Source organism: Xiphophorus couchianus, chromosome 9 (assembly GCF_001444195.1).
Source record: "Xiphophorus couchianus chromosome 9, X_couchianus-1.0, whole genome shotgun sequence".
Lineage (NCBI taxonomy): Eukaryota > Metazoa > Chordata > Actinopteri > Cyprinodontiformes > Poeciliidae > Xiphophorus > Xiphophorus couchianus.
The window spans coordinates 22,763,071-22,785,909 of record NC_040236.1 but is presented as its reverse complement, the minus strand read 5'-3'; the positions used below and the strand labels follow the sequence as shown (position 1 = coordinate 22,785,909).

The following is a 22,839-nucleotide window of genomic DNA, read 5'->3' as shown; positions in this document are numbered from 1 at the left end:
TGGTTTGCTTTTGTAATTTGCCCAATTTATAAATGTTAATTTAATCTACCAGTGGGTGATTTAATCTCAGTATAAATCCAACTGTTTGGTTTGTTAGAGAACATTAGTGAACAAGCAGCGACATGAAGACCAAAGAGAGCAGCGGGGGAGTTAGAGAGAAAGTTGTGGTGAAGTTTAAACTCTGCTTTAAACCCCCCTTTACTCTGCCGCATCGTAACTAAAATCCAGTGAAACCAGTCGGAAATTCAGTCCGTCAATAAATGTAGAAAATCTACAAAAAATATTGCAATATTTTAACTCTGGAGCCTATGGGTAACTCTGGAGGAGCTGCAGAGATTCACAGCTCCTGAAAAGTTGTGAAGGAAAATCTGTTAAAAACTGTAATGGAAAACATCCCCTGCAAAACCACGAAACCGTACCAAGTGTTTTTGGTTTGGTTTCTAGTGCATATGTCTTTCTACTCTTGAAATAAGACAAAACGAACTCACAAGTGACTTTTCAGCAAGAAATGGGAGCTTATTTTTAAGTAAATAATTTCTTAATATTGCCAAAAAAAAAGTTACTTCATCTATAACATGAGAAAATGTTTTGTTATACGTGAAATAATCTGCTGGTGGAGCCAGTATTTTTTAAAATCAATATTAATAGATTATTGACTTTACAGAAGCCCTCATGTCTTGCTGAACATACATTTGTAAGTTAAGTGTGCTGAGATATTTAAACTAGAAACTAGACCAAAAATACTTTTTTGTGTTTCTGCAGCGTGGAATGATTTAGATCAAAGAGCTTAGATTAAACCCAAGATAATGTGTGTCAAAGGTACTAACAGGGATACAAAAGGAAGTTTTAAAACTGTATCCTTTTTTTCCTTTTCGCTTCCCAATTATGCACCGCTTTTGTCTCGGCTGGTCGTAAAACAAAGTGACGTTTGCAGTCGCAGTGTGACAAAATCACACAGAAGCCTTTGTGAGGCACTGATTTCTGTAAACCAGAACCTGCTGGTTGAGTTGAGGTCAATAAGAAAACGGGTTTTGCGTGGAGAGAGGAGTCAGGTGTGTTTGTGCCAAGCTGGGGAAAATTAACATCAACACATCCTGGTACTGGGATGAGTTCCTTGATTCACTGGAATTACACTTAATAGAGGAGGAATTTCATGTTGTGTTTGCGTTACCAAACACAGCCGCTGGCGCTTTTTCTTTTTTTTCTTTCCTCTTTCTCTCTCTCTGACAAGGAAATATTCACCTCCACCCCCAGCCTGTGTCTTCTGCACACAGAGGGATTTAAAGCCCTGCTTACACAGCAGTGATTTGAATGGTTTGTTTACACAGTTGGGTTGTGCCTATTAGTAACAATTCAGTCTTTTCTGATGGCTTACTGCTTATCAATCCCAGCAGTGCCAGGGATCAAGGCACATCCATTATTTATGACTCTGAGGCTCGCCAAGTTGAACGCGGGCCAGCTTGTGTTTGAGCAACCACTGCATTTCGGCATCGGTCACGGGCGGATCGCGCGATTAGTCCTCCACTCCTGCACTCAGACCTGAAAGCGATTCATTTTCAGCCAAGCGCACAAGTCAGATCTGCACCCGGCCTAATATGTAGCTGGAGCATGGCAGCCACTTCACAAGCGCTGCTCTGTATGATGAGTAACCGTCAGATGCTTCAGCAGAACTCTGATCAAAGCCAGGGCCCCCGTCTAATTACTCCTGGAGGGGCCCATTTTATGGCGGAAGTCCCACAGGCTCTCTGTACCACACTTTTAAGGTTGCCAATACACACTTGTTGCCACCAAACCTCCTCTCTCTCTCTCTCTCTCTCTCTATATATATATATATATATATATATATACAGTATGTGTGTGTTTATTTATGTAGGTCATAATCATAGTGTTGCGTTTTGCACTTTTTGCTTCAGGGAAAAACCAGAAGTGTTCAGTCGGGGCAACAGGTGTTCCAAGATGAATCTGTTGGAGATAACAAATGCAAACTGTAAAATCTAAGAACAGAAACATGTTTTCCTTCCACACTGCAAAAACTAAGTCTTACCAAGAATTAATTTTTTTGTGCAAATATCTTAACACATGAAATAAGACAAAACAAACTTACAAATAAAGTAAGTTAGTTTCATCAAGGTTATAGAACAGGGGTGGGCAATCCTGGTCCTCGAGGGCCGGTGTCCTGCAACTCTTGCAAGTCTCCCTGGTCCAACACACTTGAATCCAGCAGCTGAATCACCTCCCAAGTGCAGTCAGGTTCTCCAGAGTCCTGCTAATGACCTCATTATTTGACTCAGGTGTGTTGAAGTGGAGATGCATCTAAAAGTTGCAGGAGTCCGGCCCTCGAGGCCTGGAGTTGCCCACCCCTGTTATAGAAGCTTGTGTTAAGTCAACAATTTTTTAAAATTGATTTTTTTTAAAGTACTAGTTCCACTGGCAGATTATTTCATCTTTAAAATGTTTTAAGTTAAATTATCTATTAGTTTCTGCCTGTGAAACTAACATATTAAAAAAAATCAAATATTGAGAAATTATTCACTTAAAAGAAGCTCCAAGCTTTCCTTAGAACCTTTTTAATCTACTTAGAATAATCAATCAAACTGCACTGTTTGATAACTAGGATCGATTGGGATGTATGTGTTTGAATTGAAATGTTTTTTTTTAAAGTGCCTTAAGACGACATTTGTTGTGAATTGGCGCAATAGGAATAAACTGGATTGAATTGGATCCTGTATCTTTTTCATCAATAACTTACTTATAAGTTAGTTTTGTCTTATTTTGAGTGTACTAAGATATTTGCACTAGAAACTAGACAGAAAATACTTGATAATAGTTTGTGTTTTTGCAGTGCAGATGATATTTCCTGTTTGTTTAAATGTTTTAATGCACAGGTGTCAAACACAAGGCCCGCAGGCCAAACCGGCCCGCCAACACTATCATTGTGGCCCTCTTGACACCAAAGAGCCACATTAATAGTTTAAGCTTCAAGCTGTTAGTATAGAACTAAATTACTTCAATGTGAAAAGTTGTTATGAATTATTACTGTGTAAGATGTTACTAATCTAACACTGAGATGAATATTAATCTTAATATTTTAATGGATAGTTTCCTCAATAGATTCTACCACAGCTGGCCCAAGAGTTTTCAAGTTCAACTCTGTTTTTATGTTTCAGTACTCGACAGACCTAAAGAAGCTCTACTGCCAGATTGCCAAGACCTGTCCCATCCAGATCAAAGTGCTGACCCCGCCTCCGCAGGGGGCCGTCATCCGGGCCATGCCCGTCTACAAAAAAGCCGAACACGTGACCGAGGTGGTGAAGCGCTGCCCGAACCACGAGCTGAGCCGCGAGTTCAACGACGGTCAGTCCCAGACCTCACGCTCTGTGATTGTTGTTTGTGCGAAGCGTTTTAATGACCTGACCTGGCGCCACTTCCAGGTCAGATCGCGCCACCGAGCCACCTGATCCGCGTGGAGGGAAACAGCCACGCCCAGTACCTGGAGGACACCATCACCGGGAGACAGAGCGTATTTGTTCCATACGAGCCTCCACAGGTGAGGAAAGCTTCGAGCTTTTCCGCGGTTTGCCACTTTATGAATACAAACTACGTGAAAGATAAAAGATGCATGGTTTTAAAGATGCTTACGAATAAAAAAAAAAAATCAAAAAGGTTATATTTTTTTTTACTTTTGGCCTTTGGAGAGTGGCAAGCAGAAAGCCGTCAGTACTCTAAAGGCTTTGGGGGGGGCAGCAGAAATGCAGAATAAGTTAGTCTGATTGGGAAAAGTGCAACTTTTTTTGATTTTAGAAATCTAGCAGCACAAAGATGATGGTGGAAGCATCTTGTTCCAGGCTGGAAAACGACTGGAGAGACTGGATGACTTTAAACAGGCAGCCAAAAACCACAACGGATCAAAGGAGATTTGTTCAAATGGCCCTGTCAAAGTCCAGACCAAATCCATTTGAGACTTGAAAATATCCTAAGTTCTCCATCCAATCTCACTGGACTTCAGCTATTTACAGTGCTGACTCAGGAGGGATTGAATAGAAATGCACTCCTAACACATTTTTATTTGTAAAAAAAGAAAAAAAGAAAGTGCCAACAGTTTTTCAGTCCCTTCAAAAATGATGCACTAGTTTGTTTTGGTCTATTAAATAAAATACATTGGAGTTGTGAAAAGGTTAATCTTCATGGTGTTCTAAGGTTTTGTAAGGAAATGGTAAATATTTAGTTTGAATATATAGCAGCAGTTTTTATAATCCATCTGCCCAGATTTAAATAAAAGGCCACAGCTCAACGTGAAATAAGAATAAATCAATGTTTTGTCATATTTCTTAGAAAAGCACCTTGAAAACAGCAGTGGACGGTTTACACCAATCGTCACGACATAAAACAGATTAAAACAATGAGTTAACGTAGAGCTACAGAAAACAAGATGAGTAAAAGTGTGACAAACATATTTTTAAAAGAGATTTAAAAAGTCCAATCTCTCTCCGTCTTTGTTTCCCCCTCTTCAGGTCGGGACAGAATTCACAACAATCTTGTATAATTTCATGTGCAACTCGAGCTGCGTGGGCGGAATGAACCGGCGCCCCATCCTCATCATCGTCACCTTGGAGACCAGAGAGTAAGAGACGCCGCTCCGTCCTCTCCAGCAGCCGCCGCCGCTGTTCGCTCACTTTGTGTCTGACCGAGTCTCCATGTCCCCCTCCCTCTCCTCCCAGTGGACAGGTTCTGGGCCGCCGCTGCTTCGAGGCCCGGATCTGCGCCTGCCCGGGCCGAGACCGGAAGGCGGACGAGGACAGCATCCGCAAGCAGCACGTAACGGACAACTCAAAGAGCAGTGAGGGTACGAAGCGCCGTAAGTAGGGCTGGGGCTGGTGGCGGGCTGATGAGCTTTGGCTTTACGTGACGTGCAGATCGTGTCCAGGAGCCTCAACCACTAACACTGCGGGAATGTTAGCATCAGCGCTAGCGTTAGCATCCCCTTTGCCTGCCGCCCTGCTCGATCCTTCCTCCTGTCCTGCCTCAGTGTAAGTGTCCAACACGTTACGGCTTTCCATTCACTCTGCTTTGGTTTTCCTGCTCTTTTCCAGCTTACCGCCAGATTTCCCAAAGCATCCAGATGTCCACCATCAAGAAGAGAAGATCTACAGATGAGGAAGTGTTTTGTTTACCTGTAAGTCTATAAATTATAGAGTAAAACTTTGTTCTGAGCTACAAACTGCTTCCTAACTCTCTCTAACTTTGTTTTGTCCACTGCAGATCAAAGGTCGTGAAATCTATGAGATGTTGGTGAAGATCAAAGAATCTCTGGAGCTCATGCAGTTCCTGCCACAACACACAATAGAGTCGTACAGACAGCAGCAGCAGAACCTCCTCCAGAAACAGTGAGTGCCAGCTCTGATTGTTCTGAAACAAAACCAAAAGGTTTTCCAGCAACAGTAGAAATGCAACCCTCAGCTTTGTGGCCAGGCTCAGACCTTTACCATCCAGTTCAGCCAATCCTGGTCTCTGTTTAGCAACCAGAATGAAAAGAGTTGAAAATAAAGTCATCTCTGTTAGGACCAGAGGTGACGTCACACTGGGTGAGAGAGCATTCGCTGTAAAGTGGGCTTTTATTCTTATTTTAAAACAAAAAGGTGGTATTTTGAGTATAAATTCTTATGTTAGCGCTTAGCGTTATTAGCGTTGCTGATTGTAAACATCAGTTCCAGCTTTTAATGTAGGAACTTAAAGCTGCAGTACGTGACTTATTACAATAAAATGTTAAACATATTTGTTAAAACCGTCTCCATGTTGCCACAGAATAACATGAGGCAGGTCATATTTTACATATTATCAACTAATATGTAAAAAAAACAAACTTTTTTTGTATTTTTCTACAAAAGTGACGTACTGCAGCTTTAAGTAAACCTAAGTTGTGTCAGATTTTTCTGACCAGCTGCTCTCTGGTGCATTTCTAGCTGCAGTTTTCCTGCATGTCTCCAGCTAAACGCCACTAACCGAGCAGATTTGATGGACAAAGGTCACGGGTTTGATCGCGCTGCCGGTGAAGCGCCGCAGCTATCCAGAAATTTACCCAGAATCCCTCAAAATTGCCACCCTTGGAGGGTGAGCCTGGCGTTAAGCCGGGGCAGTTTTTCCTTCCCTCCCGTCTCGTTCTCTCTCGGGTCGGGAGCCAGGAAACCGAACGTTGACGAGAGGCGGCGTTTAAGTTCTCAGGTTGGCGGTAACACTCTGTGGCTGCTCTGCCAGCTTCAGCAGAGTCAAAGTGTTTCAGACGCCTTCGACCCATGGCAACCAGGAGACGGTTACCGCCTCACTGTGAGGTCACGCTGTGTTTCTGCTGCCTGACAGTGAAACACACGCAGTGATTTCTGAACCGTTCAGAACCGTGTTCCTCTCAGCTCCGCTTGTCTCGTGTGTTTGTGGTTTTCCTCACTCCTTCACTCCATTGTAAATAAATGACTTCAGTTCTGTCTGCATTCACACTGAACGCCTCCCTGTGGTGAAATGCCCTGTTCTGTGTGCGTATACTGCCATCTTCTGGCCAGCAGCTGAACTGCAGTAAGTAAGTTGCTGAAGTCAAAGGTTTGGTGAATATTTTCCTGCTGCTTTCTTCACCTCTGGCCCACTGCAGGGTCTCTCTCTCTCTCTCTCTCTGTCTGTCTGTCTGTCTGTCTGTCTGTCTGTCTGTCTGTCTGTCTGTCTCTTTCTCTCCTCCTGTGCTGAGCCCTTATTTCTGCTCTCTCTCTTGTCTCTGGTTCCTCCCTGCAGCCTGATAAAAAGCCGTCTGGGCAGCCAGCTCCTGGAGTCTGCAGGAGAGCAGAGGCGGCGCTGCAGCTCCTCCTGAAACTGCTCCACATTCCTCCTCCTCCTCTTCATCTTCATCTTCCTCCGGCCTACACGGACCTCCTCTCTGTCTACTTTAGTATTATTTTTTTTCTCCTGTCCCTCCTCCATCCTGTGGTGGGGCTCGTTTTGCTGGACAGACTCATTTGACTGACTTTGCATGCTGTTTGTGAAGCGCTGCCATCTTTCAGCCTCTAGGCTGAGGTTTGTACAGGAACAAAGCCTGATTGCTTCTTCTTCTTCTTCTTCTTTTTTTATTCTATTTGAGACTCCTAAAGTAAACATTTTGAGCCTTTGCGTTGTTCTGAGAGCTGGACTCAAACTTTTTCTGGGTTTTTTGAGGGTATGAGTAAAACCTACCTGCTAGTGCAGGTCGTGTTTTCCAAAGCCGCTGCAGGACAGTTTGTGCGTTTGAACTTTTCCTCAAAGTCGGCTTCGAATAGATCAAGCTTGAGATGTGCACCATGTGACCTCTCTGTTTGAAACAGATCAGCTTCTCCTGCTGGCTTCTGCACGCTCTTCTGTCATGATATAATAAAACGGAATAAAAAACTTTTCCTGCTGGAATCTGATTCTTTTTCTGTCATTAAAAAAAAGAAACAAAAACACAGTAATCACGAGGTAATATGCCATGACTGGAAGATTCGTATTCAGACTCTGAGGGCGTCGCTAACGGCGCGTCGTCTCTTCTCTCTCCTGCTCCAGAACCTCCATGCAGTCCCCGACCCCCTACGGGTCCAGCTCCCCGACTCACGGAAAAGTGAACAAGCTGCCGTCGGTGAGCCAGCTCATCAACCCGCAGCAGCGCAACACGCTCACCCCCTCCAGCATGACGGGAGGCCTCACCGACAGTAAGTCTGCTGTCCGTCCAGACACCCGCTGCCAAACACACACAGCTTCCCCCGGATGCTTGCCACGCCCCACAACGGCTGCTGGCATGCTAAAAGTAGAGATGCACCCATCGGAGGCTTTCTGGCCAATTTCCGATAATTTTTGTGAAACTCTTAAGCTGCAGAGACGGATCACTCTTTTAAAACTTTAAATCAGTGCCTCCAGGAAGTTGCGACGTTGAGATCGCGACTATTAATGTGGATTCACTCGACATTTGCAAATTTTGCACAGACTCACAAGTCTCACCAACTTCTTTGCTAATCTGACCTGATTTCCTTCTTCTGACCAGCAAGTCGGCTGGATTCTGGCCAATCAGCCCCACTCAAATCGAACTTCCTGTTTCACCAGATATGGAAAGAAGAACATGGAAAACGAAAACATGTCTGATGCTAAAGATTTGCATCTCTTCTCTTTCTTTGCTAAAACCATTTTGAGAGCTTCTCCTATGTAAACGATTCATATTGAATGACTAATATGGAATTCATTTTGCACTTTGACCTCTGATTTGACATGACGATATGATTTCATTTGGGTTTCGTTCCAACAAGCACTTGAAAAAGTTTTTTTGGACTTTTAAATATTAACTGTTAAATTCCTGTCCTTTTTCAAAACTACAACTTTTTGAAAAGTTTTAGGCCACAAAACAAAATGGCAACATCCTGGAGGGACTGATACATGAGCTGCTTCCAAAAAAGACTACAAACCTGAAAGAAACTACAAGAAACCTGGTCCTCCAAACAAAACCCAACTAGTTAATGAACTTAATATTTAGTTATTGTAACTATGCTAACTGTGTGAGTCTGTTACAAAACAAAGCTAAACTGTGATTAGCATCTTCTTTAAGGCGTTGGAGCGATTAGCACTGTTAGCATTACTGTCTGTATTCTGATACAGTAGATCCTTATTAACACTGACAGAGACGAAAATGAAAATAGCAAATAAATAAATAAATAGTTTTAGTTTGGAACAGAAGTGAACCAATGGCTAAGATGAACAATTGGGCCGACTGGCGATAAATTTACATTTAACCCATGATGGACATAATAAAGCTAGCTGGGATATATTAGCATATATTAGCTACTGCTCTGAGTCACAAAAGAAGACTATGTACATTAATAATCCTGAAGTCCTGTGATGTATTTAAGGAACTTTTTTTTTTAATGAATATGACACCTAAATTTCAGATGCATAAATTCAACACTTTTAGATTCCTGCTCTGTAATATTGCCATAGAAACGATCTTCATATGTCAAAATGTCTTTAGAGACTCGGGATTCTCAGGAACTACTTCCACACTAAAGAGTGTTGGAAGTAGTGACGATGGTGTTATATGTATGGTGTGTTCACTGATTGGCTAAAAGCCATTGGCGAAGTAGCGGCCCCCCCCAGTGTCCCCCACCACCCCCCTGTTTCCGCTGACCTTTCCACCCAGAGCAGTGAGATGAAGGCTCACGTTAGCTCCCTTTGTTTCTGCAGTGACCCCCATTATGGGCTCCCACATCCCCATGAGTGCTGACATGAGCTCACTGAGCCCCACACACGCCCTGCAGCAACAGCTGCCCCTGGTGCCCTCCTCCCACTGTACCCCCCCTCCTCCATACCCCATGGACAGCAGCATCTCCAGGTATCTAAGCAACGCTTGTCGCCACACATCCATGCCGCTTCTTTGGTTTTTGCTTGCCTTTTACCATTGCAGGAACGCTGTACCTATTAAATTGAGTAATCAGATTTTTCTTTTTAGCTGACAGCATCACTTTAGAATGGTTTAAAAGACAAATAAAACCCAAAACGCTTTGACCTCACACTGCGAGTTAAAACGTTAACCTGGAAGCTGCAGCTGAATGTTTTCACTGGTGGTGTGATGAGAACGGACCAACAGTCTCCTGCTTGTCCCCCTGCAGCTTCCTCCTACGGCTGGGCTGTGCAGGCTGCTTGGATTACTTCACAGCACAAGGCCTAACCAACATGTACCAGATTGAGAACTATAACTTGGAGGTGAGCCCTTGCCTATCCAACACGAGTCATATGATGGGTTAGAGAGAAGAGAGGGGCTCGGCCTGCGCATACTAACCCCTCCCCCCCTCCCCCCTGTGTAATGACCATTAGGACCTGTCCAGGCTGAAGATCCCCGCCGAGTTCCAGCACATCATCTGGAAGGGCATCATGGAGCACCGACAGGCCATGGACTTTTCCCCTCCGCCGCACATAGTGCGCACCACCAGCGGCGCCTCCACCGTCAGCGTGGGCTCCTCCGAGGCGCGGGGCGAGCGTGTCATAGACGCCGTACGTTTCACCCTGCGCCAGACTATCTCCTTCCCACCTCGCGACGAGTGGTCCGACTTCTCCTTTGACCTGGATTCCCGCCGCAACAAGCAGCAGCGCATCAAGGAGGAGGGGGAATAGGAGCCGCTGCGCTCTCTCTCTCTCTCTCTCTCGATTCCCAGAGCCTCATTGCTCATCATTTCACGCCAAAAAAAATGGAACATTTCGTTTAAAAAAAGGGCCACAAATCTCTTTGCAGAAATGCACTTATGTTCATTTTGTATTTTGTCTTTTTTTTTTTTTATTACTGGTGATAAGCACAGCTGTATTGTGTAATTTCTTGAGAGCACTTAAGAAATGCTGAGTATTTCAATGTTGCTGACTTGTCTGGGTTTTTGCTTCTGGTTCTGTAAATTAGTGGTTTTGTTTTGTTTTTTTATTTGTGGAGGCGGAATGGATTGTCAACATTTCATTTCTTCTGTAAGAAGTATTAATTGACAGGAGCAGCAGCTTGTTTTCTACTCTAGCTGTAGTTTTTACGCCACCTTATTCAGTCAGCTTTTGAAGTACGTTTCTTTGAGATGGTCATTCATTTGATGTAGCCATATATAGGCCTAATGCTCTTGACCCAGTGTTTTTGTTTTTAACATGACTGATGTATTTTAGTTGTTTAAGCCAAACACAAGTATTTGTTTTACCACAGACATGTTTTGGTATTCTTTCATTAAATAAGGTGCCAGCAATCCAAATGTTTGTATATAATTCTGTATATAAAGTCTTTACAAAGGAGCCAAGTGTTGTAACCCTGCGCAGCCGTTCAAGCTGCTCAGGTGCGAGCATTAGTTCAAGTCAAAGTAGTGAAACCACGAATTAAATGCTTTGCTTTTTGTATGTTTTGTAAATATTTGCAAACTTATCAAGGGTATTTTGTTATAAGTTCAAAATAAAGTTCATAATATCTTGTCATTGTAGGCACCCTGACTTTAAACTTTCACAGCTGAAGGTTCGGATTTAAAAAACAAAAAAAAACTTTTTTTTCTTTTATTTATCCTGAGAATCTGATTCATACAGGTTATGCTGTCTGATCATGTTTTGCTTGAGTTAGGCCATTTACAGAAAACACACAAAGTCGCACACACAGATTACTTTACATTAATGTACAGTCACAGAAAAATAGGCATCTCTGTTTTAAACAGAATCTCATTGGTTTTTTTACACGTCATACAAACTGAACAAACACCTGCTCAAGTTTGTAGTCGAGTCCAGAACCTGGCTCGGTGAAGCGTTACTCCACCTCCGCTACGTGAGCCACCTCCACCTCCATGGTGTGAATCTCCTCCGACGCCTCCTCCTTGACCCCGGACATGGCCTGCTGGGCCAGGACGTAGTTCACCACCTGCATGATGCCCTGATCCGACAGCGTCGCCATCGAGCCTTCGTTGGCGGCCTGCACCGCCTCCACGGCCTCCACCGTCTCCTCGGTGATCAGCACCGTCTCCAGCTCCTCGGCGGCGGTCGGGTGGGCGGGCCTGAGCTCGGGCGGCAGGTCGGAGGCCAGGATGCTGACGGCGTGCTCCACCTGGGTGCCCTGGTTGTGGAACTGCAGGGTGTCCTTCTCCAGCATGATCTTCCCCGGAAGGCTGTCCACATGGTACTTGGCCATGTGCTTGCGCAGCGTGCGCGCGTCGATGTGCGCCTCCTGGCACATCGGGCACACGTACGGCCGCTCGCCCGTGTGAGTCCGGACGTGGCGTTTGAGAGAGCGGGCGTCAGCCCAGGCCACGCCGCAGGTCAGACATTCAAACGGCTTCACTCCTAGAAAAATTAAACAAATAAAGAGTAAGAATATAGAACACTTAACATGTTCTTCGTCCCACTGCAAAAACAGAAAATGTTGCCAAATAATTAAGATCCAGTTTGGACTGGAAATATCTTGAAATAAGCTCCTAAAGAAACCAGACCAAAAGTCCTCTGAAACATGTTTGTGCCAGCTCACCCTGGTGGTTGTTGATGTGGCGCCGGTACTCTCTGAGCTGAGTGAACTTCCTGCCACACTGCTGACACTCCCGCTCCAGGTTCTGCTTCACCCGACCCTTCTTGCCGTGCGTGGCTTTCTTCACGTGTCTCCTGAACAGGGCCTTCTCGAAGAACTCCTTCCCGCACACGTTACACCTGAGGACACGGACACGCTCACTGCAGCCGGCCAATCAGCAGAGACCTGCAGACTTCTCAGAACACGGCCTCTGTGCTTGGTCGGCTCGGACAGAGAGCGCCCCCACATTACTGCTGAGATTAGGTCTGGACTTTGACTGGACCGTTCTAAAGGTGGAGACACTATGTGTTGGTGTGAGAGTGGAACAGGCTGGGAGTAGGAACTAAACGTTTGAGACTAAAACAACGTTTCAGCGTACTTGGACTGAAAGTATGGCTAGGCGAGAAATTGATTCAATTGATTAATGTTTCTGAAAACTTCATTTTTGCATAGTTCAATTTTCCATAGTTCAGAGTGATGTCAGCAAGCTAAGCAGGTTTAAATCTCAGAAATCTTCTAAAGAAAATCTTGAAAATTTCTGAGTTTAAAAAGTTGGAAATTTTTAAACAGAAATTTTCTGTATATACATATATATATATATATCTACAATGCCCCTAAAACATTGTTGTATAATTTGGATTTGATTTTTAAAAAAAGAAAAGAATCTGATACTTTATTTTTTCAGCCATATCCCCCTAACAAAGTTTTCATCCTTGTACATTTCTTTTCATTGGCTCCCAATTTTCCAGACTTGGAAAACAAACAAAATCATTTCTGTTTTAACAGCAGATAACGCCAAGATGAAGTGATTCCATTGATGCCTCGCAATCAGCTGCTTGTTGGCAAGTGATGCGTGTGGCGCACGGCTGCTGCACAATCAAACATTTAAAGATGATGAAAATAATGAGTTAATAGTTTTTAACTCTTCCTGTCATTTATGTTAGAAGAGAAACATATTTCAAAGGTAACCTTCAGTATCTTATTGCTCAGTTAATGACGGAGTTTTCCCCACTGTTGCTCTCAGCCTCGTTGCTTCAGGAAGCTGCAAGTCAGGCTCAATAAAAACACACCAGTGAGATGAGAGCTGTTCACTCGGCCGCTTTGCTTTTCCTTGTTGCACCAAATCGAACCGAATCACTTTGTTTACCCTGAAATCAGAGGAACAAGTCGAACGCTTTGCCTGGAAACGGCATCTAGAGAGAATTAGATCCCATCATGATAAAACAGCAGATTAGATTATCCTAAAAATAACATAAACAAATAAACAATTACAAGAGTAAAACGGCAACATCAATGTTTTTATACATTGAAGGAAATTCTTTATTGGGCTGAAAGAAGCCAAAATGCAGTTTTTCACTGCGCTGCCTGTCAGGAGTTAGAAATGGCTCCCTCTGGTGGCTCTACGAGGTATTTGAAGTTAGGAGAGGAAAATAAATGAACTAAAGATCAATTCACTACGATATGGGTCATTTATTAATGTTTATTAATAGTGTCTAATGGTGGGTTTTTTTACATTCTCTCTCGCAAACCTGAAATACATCTATTTAACAAAATAAATCCCAAATTTCAATAACTAATATTTAAAATATAAAATAATCTTTATTTCAATTATCAATATTAATACTATTAGCTCAGAGTTAAATATTCATGACATTTTTCTTCTTGCGTCTGGAGTTAAATTCTCACACGTCTCTTATTTTAGGTCAATTAGAAGTATCAAAATTATTTAAATTCATTAAATGCCAGGAAAACTTGGCAAGAAGATTTTTTTAAAGTTAGGATAGAAGGGTATTTGTTGTAACTTTTGTCTCTGAAACTATCTGCTTTAACTGTTAATAACTCTTTCAAGCGTTAGATTGCTCTTAACTACAAAACTATGCATTTTGAATATCAAACACTTTCCAAACGCCAAACATAAACTAAACATTTTGAAGGATTTCAGGCGGATTTCTGTTACTGTAAACTGAACCAGCGGTGAACTGACTGCAGTTTTCTGGCCGGTAACCAATTCAACTGAAAAGCCGCTGAGTTGGCAACAGTGGGGCGACTCTTGTTAACTGCAAACATGACCTGGTGGGCGGAGCTAAGAGTCAAGCCTCTCACTGCAGAGCAGAAGACGACTGACTTGACTTTTACGCCTTTACTGAGGTAGATAAGATCGGCGTATCCCAAACTTACCGATCGGTGCCAATAAATCACAGATTTCCTTAAACGCCTAGTAGAAATGCCTTTAACTCTGTGAAGACTGAGCAAGGAGTGAGGCGGGTTTTGGGTTATTTCACAGCTATGAAAGTAAAGGAGGCTAAGCTAAACTTTTTGTGAAGGGTTTTGCATCATTTTCCTTCTATTTTGTCAATTCTGTTAAATAAAACATTCAAAATGCTCCTGCCAGGCAGTGTGGCCATCAGGAGGAATCGGTGTGTGTTTCCTCACTTGAAGGGCTCCGACACGCTGTGGGACTTGACGTGCGAGTACCAGTCCTTCTTCCAGCTGTAGCACTTCCCACACACCTGGCACTGGAAGGGTTTCAGGCCCATGTGCTTGTTCATGTGCTGCTGGAGATCCTTCGCTTCGTAGAAACTCTTCTCACAGCTGCGGGCGGAGGGAGGGAGAGAGTGAGTCAGTGGATGGTTTTTGTCTCGTCTGTGTTTGGGTCACAGGGGCCAACGGCAGCCGGGTCACTCACTGAGAACAAGAGAACGGACGCACTTCTGGTCTGGGCTGGTGCTTCTTCAAGTGCTTGCTCAGAGCCGAGGCTCGGTGGAAGGTGGCGCCGCAGGTGTTGCACAGGTACTTTGACTCACCTGTGGATTTAATTTGGAGGGGAGGGCAGGAGGGGAGGAGAGGAGAGGAGAGGAGAGGAGAGGAGAGGAGAGGAGAGGAGAGGAGAGGAGAGGAGAGGAGAGGAGAGGAGAGGAGAGGAGAGGAGAGGAGAGGAGAGGAGAGAAGAGGAGAGGAGAGGAGAGGAGAGAAGAGGAGAGGAGAGGAGAGGATTTTAAAAATGGGAAATTTGAGCTGAGCTTTTCATGGTTTCCTCTGTGATGGCGACGCACCGACACGGTGAAATAAAAGAGGCACAGCACCTTCAGAGTGAACCTATAGAGTTTTAAATATATATTAAAATGTACTTTATTTTGAAAAACCAAGCCAAGTGAAGCAGAGGAAAATAAAAGGTTAAGCTGAAAGCATTATTAGTTCAGGCTTGTGGAAACCTGATGGTAAATTGTTTCAATAATTATTGTGGTAAAAACATGGCTCCTTTGTTCTCCTTTAACAACGTTGAGAACATTCAGCTCCTATAATGAGCTCAGCAGATGCTCACTTCCACCAGGTGTTTGCTAATTGCTGCTAGCTAGTCTGAAGGAGCTGAGTGAGGTTTTAGTTGTGGAATGTCGGAAACTTGGGGCTAGGCCCATCCAGGTGTTTTACACAACTGAACTGAGATTAAAGGATTTCTCAAAGATGCATGAAAGAATCAAAGCAACACTCCAACACTTTGTTTATGATGAAGGAATGACTACATAACATGATGTAAAGCTCAAAAAAGTAGATTCTGCATAACGCCGCCCCTTTAATTAATGCAGTTTAGGTTTTCATGTGTGATGTTTCAGATACGGCACGACAGTTTAATGTCGGGTAACAGCTCTGTTGGTGCCATTTTCAGATGATTTTATTAAAGTAGTTTCAAAAGAAGAGGAATAAACCAGAGGAAGACGTTGAGGCTCAATTTGTTTCTTTTAGTTTAGTTTAGTGAGGAATGTAGAAATGATGGTGATCTGATCCGGGTTGTGGGTAAATACTTCCTAATACTTCCTAGTGTTCCTTGGGTGACACTGATGACTCAAACCAATCCAGTGGTGAGGTGTGAGCGACCAGCACAGATTAAACCCACCCAGAGGAGAGAGTTTTTTAACAACCACACTGTGTGTGTGTGTGTGACCTGTGTGCAGGCTGGTGTGCTCCTCCATGCTCCTCTTGCTGACGAACGTCTTCTTGCAGTACTCGCACTGGAACTGCTTGGTGACGTCGTGCAGCACGCGGTGCATCTTCAGGCTGTGCTTGTGGGCGAACGTCTTGCCGCACACCTTGCAGGTGTGCGGCCGCACGCCCGTGTGGGTCAGCATGTGGATCCGCAGCGAGTACAGCTTCGGCAGCGTCTTCCCGCAGATGTCGCACACAAACTCCCGGCGGGTGTACGCCGCCGCCACCGCCTTGTCGTCCAGCTCGCTCTCTGCTCGCTCCGCGGGGCCCAGCTCTGCCATGGCCTTGGGGACGGACGACGCCCGCTGGCTTCTCTGCTGCTTGTGTCGGGCCAGGTGAGCCTGGAGCGAGGCGGCGTACTGGAACTCCTTACTGCAGAGCTGGAGAACAACAACAACAAAAAAAACCCACAAGATCTTGTATAAATGCAAGAAAATGTAAAAAAAAAAAAAAAAAAAAAACATAAATAAAAAAGCTGTATTGAGAAGCACAATAAATAAAAATGCAGATTTTTTTTTTCAGACCTCTGTATCCAAATATGTATTCGGAAAGTTAAGTGAAAGGAAAACAGAAATTGGGACAAGTGGTGCTTTGGAAGGATTCTGAAGTAAGCCGGGAGGACCAGGTTCTGCTTTGATGATTATTTTACTAAAACTCTGATGAAATTTAGATGAAAAAAATGCAAATATACAAAAATTACCCATAAAGAAAAAAGTAGTAATAATACAAATATATACTTCAATAATCATTAAACCACAGTAATCGATTATTCTAACAATTAATCGATTAATAGGATAAAAAAATATCTGCAGATTTTTCATTTAATAAAAATGCATACAGGTACAAATAAATAATCCAATTCATTTTACTGCCTAAAATGCAATAGCATTAGCGACTGCTTGACAATTTGTAGTAGGGCTGAAACGATTCCTCCAATGATTCGAGTCCCGCGATTATGAAAATTCCTGGAGGAAAATGTACCTCGAAGCTTCATTAAACTATGTTTTATGACGTAGTGCACCGTGTTCTGGCCGGGTCGTTAATTGTTAATTGTCTCACTTCCGTCTATGAGTTGTTGCTAAGTGCTAGCAGCATGACATGAAATGTTGCATTTAACAATGCAATAAGCATCGTTAAATTGTCTGCCGCGATGCTTGGAGTGTGACAGCTTCTCTGCCGTTTCAGAGCGAACAGTAGGAAGAGAGAGAGAGTGAGAGAGAGATCTGATTACTCAACTAACTATAAAAATAATCTATAGCGTACTCGATTACTAAAATATTCTTTTACAACAGCCCTAATTTGTAGTAAGAATTAATCTGCAGCTACAAAATAAGAAGTTTTGAATAGAACATGTTTACAGACGAGGAAAAGGTTTTTTTATCTTAAATACAAATTGTACATTATTTTTTGTACCATTGTGTACAAAAAAGAACAGTGTGTTGTGTTTTTAAGCAAATTGACTTTTTGAGTCTACAAACTCCAATTATCTCCATAATCGATTCATCAGTTAATCCTATTAATGGTTTCAGCCCAAATCCCTGTACTTGGCTGACTGTCTACTGACTCTTTGATTTATTGAGGGACAGCAGGACCAACAATGCAAACAAACAGAGCAACCTGGGCTCTGTTCATTTAGACTTATTATCTGAAAGACATAATCATCTAAAATAAACAAAAATAAGTCCCTCTGTTTGCGATCAACAATCTCTGATCTACTGAGATGGATCTGTTCTCATCAACACTCACGCTGCACTTGTAAGCGCGGGCCTTCTCGTGTTTCAGCGTGTGCATGATGAGAGAGTAGCGCCTCTGGAAGGACATGCCGCACTCGGAGCAGGTGTGCTCTTCGCTCCCGGCGTTCTGCGGTGCACCGTCTTGCTGCTTGGCCTCCGCCTCTGGCTCCACCGCCTTTGCTGCCACCTCGTCAGGTCGCAGCTCTCCGCCCGTCACGCTCTCCGCGGCGCTCTCCTCCACGACGGCTTCCGGCTCGCCCTCAAACTCAGGCTCCACCGGCCTCTTTGGTGGCCTCCCTCTCTTCCTCGGACCCACCTGTGACGTGACGTTTTTTTCAAAATGGAAAACAGTCACTGGGTGCCGTTTTGTGAAAATAATCACATTTTCTTTCATGTGCCAGGCGTCCCAAGGAACTTTATTAATGGGGATGTTTTTGTGTTAGTGAGGTAATGGTTGCTACAGACGTACAGTGAGCTAAAAAAGAAATAATTAGTAGTTTTTTTTATCACTTATCCTTATCATAATGGTACCACAAAATATTAAGATAAAGCTTTAAGTCCATATCGCCCAGGCCGTCAAACAACTTGGACTAAACCAGCAGCTGTACCTTTGGGGGCGTGGCAGGGGGCGGAGTTACACTCTTGACCTCCTCTTCCTCTTCCAGGCCCATGTGTAGCCGGGCGTAGCCGCCCTCGGCCATGTAGCGCTGCCGCAGTCGTCTGCCGCTGAGGTCATCCGGGGTCGCCTCCTGCTTGTCGCCGTGCTCTTCCTCTGCGGGATCCTCCTCCGGCGGTATCCATCCCTCCACCTCCACCTCCACCTCCCGCTTCACCTTGGGCGGACGGCCCCGCTTGCGTTTCTGAGGGACGGGAAGTGTCTCTTCTTTCTGAGCCTCGGTTGGAGCGGCCGCCTCTGACTCCAGCACCACTTCCTCTGAGGGGGCGTGTCTGTCGGCGTCCACGTCTAGGACGAAGGCGCCGGCGTCGACCACCTGCGGCTGCTCCATGGCCAGGCAGGCCGACACCACGGCGAGCGACTCGCTGGCCCCTGCCTGGCCGCTGTGCGTCACCACCGTCATGGTCTCGCCTTCCAGTCCTTCGCCGCATCCCGATATGAGCGTGAGGGTGTCGCCGTGCTCCCCTTCCCCGCCGTGAGCGATCAGCGCCACGGTCTCGCTCTGCCCGGCCTCTACGCCGTCTCCCGCCACCGCGTGGGTCAGGACCGTCACCGGCTGCTGGATGCAGGCGCCGTGCGTTACCACGGTGCTGCCGTCATCCTCTATGGTCACCATGTAGGCGTCCGGCTCCACCTTGGCGTCGTCGGTGGCCAGGGCGCCCGCCACCACCGTGTGCACGTCTCCTTTCTGGTACACCGTCAGCTTCTGCTCCTCCACCTGCTTGTGCACCGACTCGCATATCTGCAGCACCTCCGTCATCAGCAGGTGCCGGGCGAGGTTGGCGATGTCGGCCATCACGCAGAAGTTAAAGGTCAGCACAGAGGTGTATGCAAAGTCCAGCAGGGGGAGGAAGCTGGACTTAGCGAAACCTGTAGAGAGAGAGATAGAGTGAAAGAGAGAGAGAAAGAAAGTGTGAGAATGAGAGAGAGGGAGAGTTTAATTGCTTTGCAGACATTTCCACAGAAACTTACCAGAGTTAAAAGTATGAACTATAAATTTAGGGTGGAAGTTTATAAAGTGGGTGAGGCAACAAAGGAAGGAATGAAGGAAGGACATGTGTGGAAAAAAAGGAAGGAAAGAAGAATAAGTGGAAAAAAGGAAGAATGGAGCGACAAACAGGGAGGGAGGCAGGCAGGCAGGGAGGGAGGGAGGGAGGGAGGGAGGGAGGGAGGGAGGGAGGGAGGGAGGGAGGGAATGTGAAATAAGGAGATAGAAAGGAAAGACAGGAAGACATGAAAAAATGAAGGATGGAAACAACATTCAGAAAAAGGGATAAAGTATGTGTTTCATCACACTTTTCCTACTAAGAACAGGAAAACACTGAAATCCCATCCCACTACTACTCTCATTGTATGTGTGTGTGGGTGTGTGTATGTGTGTAATGTGGGCGAGAGCAGCAGAGCGCTCACCAGACAGGTCCACCACGGCCTCGTGCGTCGTCACGGCGCCCTTCTCGAAGAAGAGCTCGTTGAAGTACTCGCTGCAGGCGGCCAACACGGCCTTGTGGGCGCGGTGCTCCTCCCCTTCGATCAGCAGGGTGATGTCACAGAACTGGTTGCTGATGCGCTGCTGGTTCAGTTTGTCCAGCATGGTCTGGCTGTGTTTGGGCAGGAACTGGTTCACCTCTCCTTTGCTGTTCACCTGAAAACAAAAACGATTGCAGAGCAAACTGCTGAAAAGCGGCTGGAAGCGCCACAGACTCGCGTTTCTGACACACACAGCCGCGGCCACGTACGTAAACCACTTCGTGTTTAGTCGTCCCCTTGGCTAACTTGGGTCTCTGGGAGGACAGGTCTGCCGAGAACAAAATGTCCTCTCCGTCCTCCTCCTCGTCGTCGTCCTCGTCCTCCAGGGGCCCGAACTTCCGCCTCCCTTGCCTTGAGAACGGCCGCGGCCCAGAGCCGTCGTCCGCGCTGCGCTTGCTCTGACACTGGGCGCATTCTCTGATGTGGTCTTTCACGTTCTTCAGGATCCCTGGAGGAGGAGGAGGAGAAGAAGGCACCATTATGTTTATATCGCGCATGAACATATTGACGCGTCCGTTAACAAAATATTTTAGATTTCTGCACTGTATAATAGTAGAAAAAAGAAAAGAAAAATCTTAAATGAATCCACTCTTAATTGTTTGTGTAACTTTTGTGACACAAAGTCGCATGTCGGTCATGACAGCTTCGACCTGATGTAATATTAGTATATTAGTTTCAGTATTTGAAATGCTGAAACGATTAATTGTGATGAATCCATTATTTAAATAAGCGTCGACTAATTAATGACTTTTTTTAACTGGACTAAAAAAAAAAGAACATATTCAGAGCAGTAATTAAGCCGAACTCTGTGCAAAAATAAATACATTTTGCACGCAAGATAAAAATGTTCAAGAGGCCCAATTTTAGCTTCAACTTTTTAAAGTATTTTTTATGTATAAAAAAAATCTACTAAGCACCTTTTGCTATCCATTTATTAATCAATTAAACCAACTGATTAAAATAATCAACAGATCAGACCCTAGACTTTATTGATGATCAGTCATACAGAAGTGCTGAATATTTCACATGTTGATGTTGATTATTTTTTTTAGCTGATGCATCTTTTGCTACAAATGATCAAGCTTTCACTGAGAAAGCTACTTAGTTGCATTTTAGACAATAAAATGTTTTACTTTTTTTTATTTTAAAACGGAATTTAATTATTTATTTATTTGCATCTCTTACTGTATTTTGAATATTGTATAAAAAGGGATTAAATAACAAAAGTCAGCAGAATGTGACCCTTTTTTTTAGCCAATTAATCGTCACAACAACAGAAAGATTACAAAAAATAATTATTAGTTTCAGTCCTATTTATTTCTTGCATTTGAAATGCAAAACGCATGTCAAACTGGCTGCAACGTGCTCACATCCAGCTTTGTGGATCAGAACCCACACAACATCACTAGTGATTAATCCAGCCAGCAGCAGGATTAACAAACATAAACAAGACTCAGAAAACATTTTGGACCAAAAGCAGAATGAAATTTACGTTTTAAATTTAAAAGCCTTCGTTCTGCTACAGACAAGATGTCTACATGGACTTTGTCTGAAATTATTGTGCGGAAAAGATGGGTAGATTTTAAGAGTTGTGTGGACGTGTGTTGTCATCACTGTATCCTCTTTGGATTTATGAATGCCCAGAGGAAGATGGAAATGTTTTGTGAAAGAAGCTTTAAAGAGCTTCAGGACTGGTTGTGTAAAATCTAGCCTAGTGACCCCGGACACCCCTTGGCTACGCCCCTGAGGAATTAAAAACATACATTTCTGATCCAGCGAAATGATCCTTTCGCCAGTTCACCGGTAGTTGGCAGCAGAGAGCAGCTGAGTGTTTGGGTCAGCAGCTAACTGGTTTCCGTTTGTTTCTGACAACGTTTAAATGGACTAAATTAGCCCCTCGGTATAAAGACAGACGGTTTGCTGGGGACGGCTCGCCCCGGGGTCTTACCTCTCCACCAGTACTTCTGAGAGATAATTTCCCAGGTGAGCTGCTGGTTGAGGTGCTCCCCTCCCTCTATAATGTGCGCCTGGTTGATAAGTTCCCTCCTCCGGCAGTCCTGCAGCACCACCTCCAGCTCGGTGAAATCATTCTGGCCTTTCTGCCGCCGCTGGTAAAACAGAGTCCCGTTCCTCACCACGTAGCAGGCCGCCGCTTTCCGTATTTTTCTCTTGGTATTACCGGAGGTCCCCGGTGCATAAGGTTCCCGTTCATCTGTCAGATAGCGTAGGATAGCCAAGTAGCTTTCTTCACACGACATGGCTCGGCTTATCCGCGTGTTTCCCCGCTGAAATGCGGTCTTTTCTTGAATTAGAGAGGCCTCCTCAGTCCTCGGCAGAGAAGTATGATTTTTATTATAGACCTAGAGTATAGTTTAGGTGAAACAAACACGCCAAAACAGCAACATTTTAATTTGTTTGCTAAGGTGGAACTGCAGTTCGCAACAGCCAGGGTAGACTTGCCCGAACAGACAAAATGGCTGCTGCACAGCCGGATTTTGCGTAGTCAGAAGCGGAAGTAAGCGATTAACCTTATCCACCACAAGAGGGCGCCAACTGTCCTCTCAAGGAGAAAACATCCGGACGGTTGTGACCTTTATTACTTACATTTTCGTCTTTAAATTTGAAAAAAATAAATAAATAAAACTTTTAACTTCTGGATACAAAAATTCCTATAAAAACATATTTTTCAGTCATAGAATGAATGTGAGGGCTGCACAGTGGCGCAGTTGGTAGCACTGTTGCCTTGCAGCAAGAAGGTCCTGGGTTCGATTCCCGGCCGGGGTCTTTCTGCATGGAGTTTGCATGTTCTCCCTGTGCATGCGTGGGTTCTCTCCGGGTACTCCGGCTTCCTCCCACAGTCCAAAGACGTGACTGTCAGGTCAATTGGT

The 22,839-nt window shown here is 44.5% G+C and overlaps 2 protein-coding genes across 5 annotated transcripts in view; one reads left to right on the top strand and one right to left on the bottom strand.

The window, feature by feature from the left end:
• tp63 (tumor protein p63) overlaps positions 1 to 10,968 on the top strand; it is a 41,020-nt gene extending 30,052 nt beyond the window's left edge. The window contains exons 5-14 of one of the 4 annotated variants that reach the window (XM_028026977.1): positions 3,168 to 3,354; positions 3,432 to 3,547; positions 4,512 to 4,621; positions 4,719 to 4,843; positions 5,091 to 5,173; positions 5,260 to 5,384; positions 7,555 to 7,700; positions 9,217 to 9,364; positions 9,642 to 9,735; positions 9,847 to 10,968. In XM_028026977.1, the coding sequence (XP_027882778.1) occupies positions 3,168 to 3,354; positions 3,432 to 3,547; positions 4,512 to 4,621; positions 4,719 to 4,843; positions 5,091 to 5,173; positions 5,260 to 5,384; positions 7,555 to 7,700; positions 9,217 to 9,364; positions 9,642 to 9,735; positions 9,847 to 10,143 (1,431 nt within the window). In that variant the 3' untranslated portion in view covers positions 10,144 to 10,968. Of the gene's footprint in view, positions 1 to 3,167; positions 3,355 to 3,431; positions 3,548 to 4,511; positions 4,622 to 4,718; positions 4,844 to 5,090; positions 5,174 to 5,259; positions 5,385 to 6,774; positions 7,446 to 7,554; positions 7,701 to 9,216; positions 9,365 to 9,641; positions 9,736 to 9,846 lie in introns of those variants that run through there. The other 3 variants (XM_028026978.1, XM_028026979.1, XM_028026980.1) reach the window with 3 other exon arrangements.
• Positions 10,969 to 11,040: 72 nt separating this feature from the next.
• On the bottom strand, positions 11,041 to 22,209 carry zbtb11 (zinc finger and BTB domain containing 11). The gene is made up of 10 exons (XM_028026975.1): positions 21,900 to 22,209; positions 20,161 to 20,399; positions 19,835 to 20,066; positions 18,357 to 19,294; positions 17,762 to 18,064; positions 15,975 to 16,395; positions 14,721 to 14,838; positions 14,468 to 14,626; positions 11,999 to 12,174; positions 11,041 to 11,817 (listed from the first exon to the last, which is right to left on the bottom strand). The coding sequence occupies exons 1-10, from the start codon at positions 22,207 to 22,209 to the stop codon at positions 11,288 to 11,290; spliced, it is 3,426 nt and encodes a 1,141-aa protein (XP_027882776.1). The 3' UTR covers positions 11,041 to 11,287.
• Positions 22,210 to 22,839: the final 630 nt, after the last annotated feature.

What these genes read in the sequence shown, in the direction of transcription:
- zbtb11 (XM_028026975.1), bottom strand. Translation starts at nt 22,209, where the DNA reads ATGTCGTGTGAAGAAAGCTACTTGGCTATCCTACGCTATCTGACAGAT. An exon ending in CGTCCGTTCTCTTGTTCTCA is followed by an intron (nt 14,627 to 14,720) that starts GTGAGTGACCCG and finishes CTCCGCCCGCAG; the next exon opens with CTGTGAGAAGAGTTTCTACG. An exon ending in CCACATCAACAACCACCAGG is followed by an intron (nt 11,818 to 11,998) that starts GTGAGCTGGCAC and finishes TAATTTTTCTAG; the next exon opens with GAGTGAAGCCGTTTGAATGT.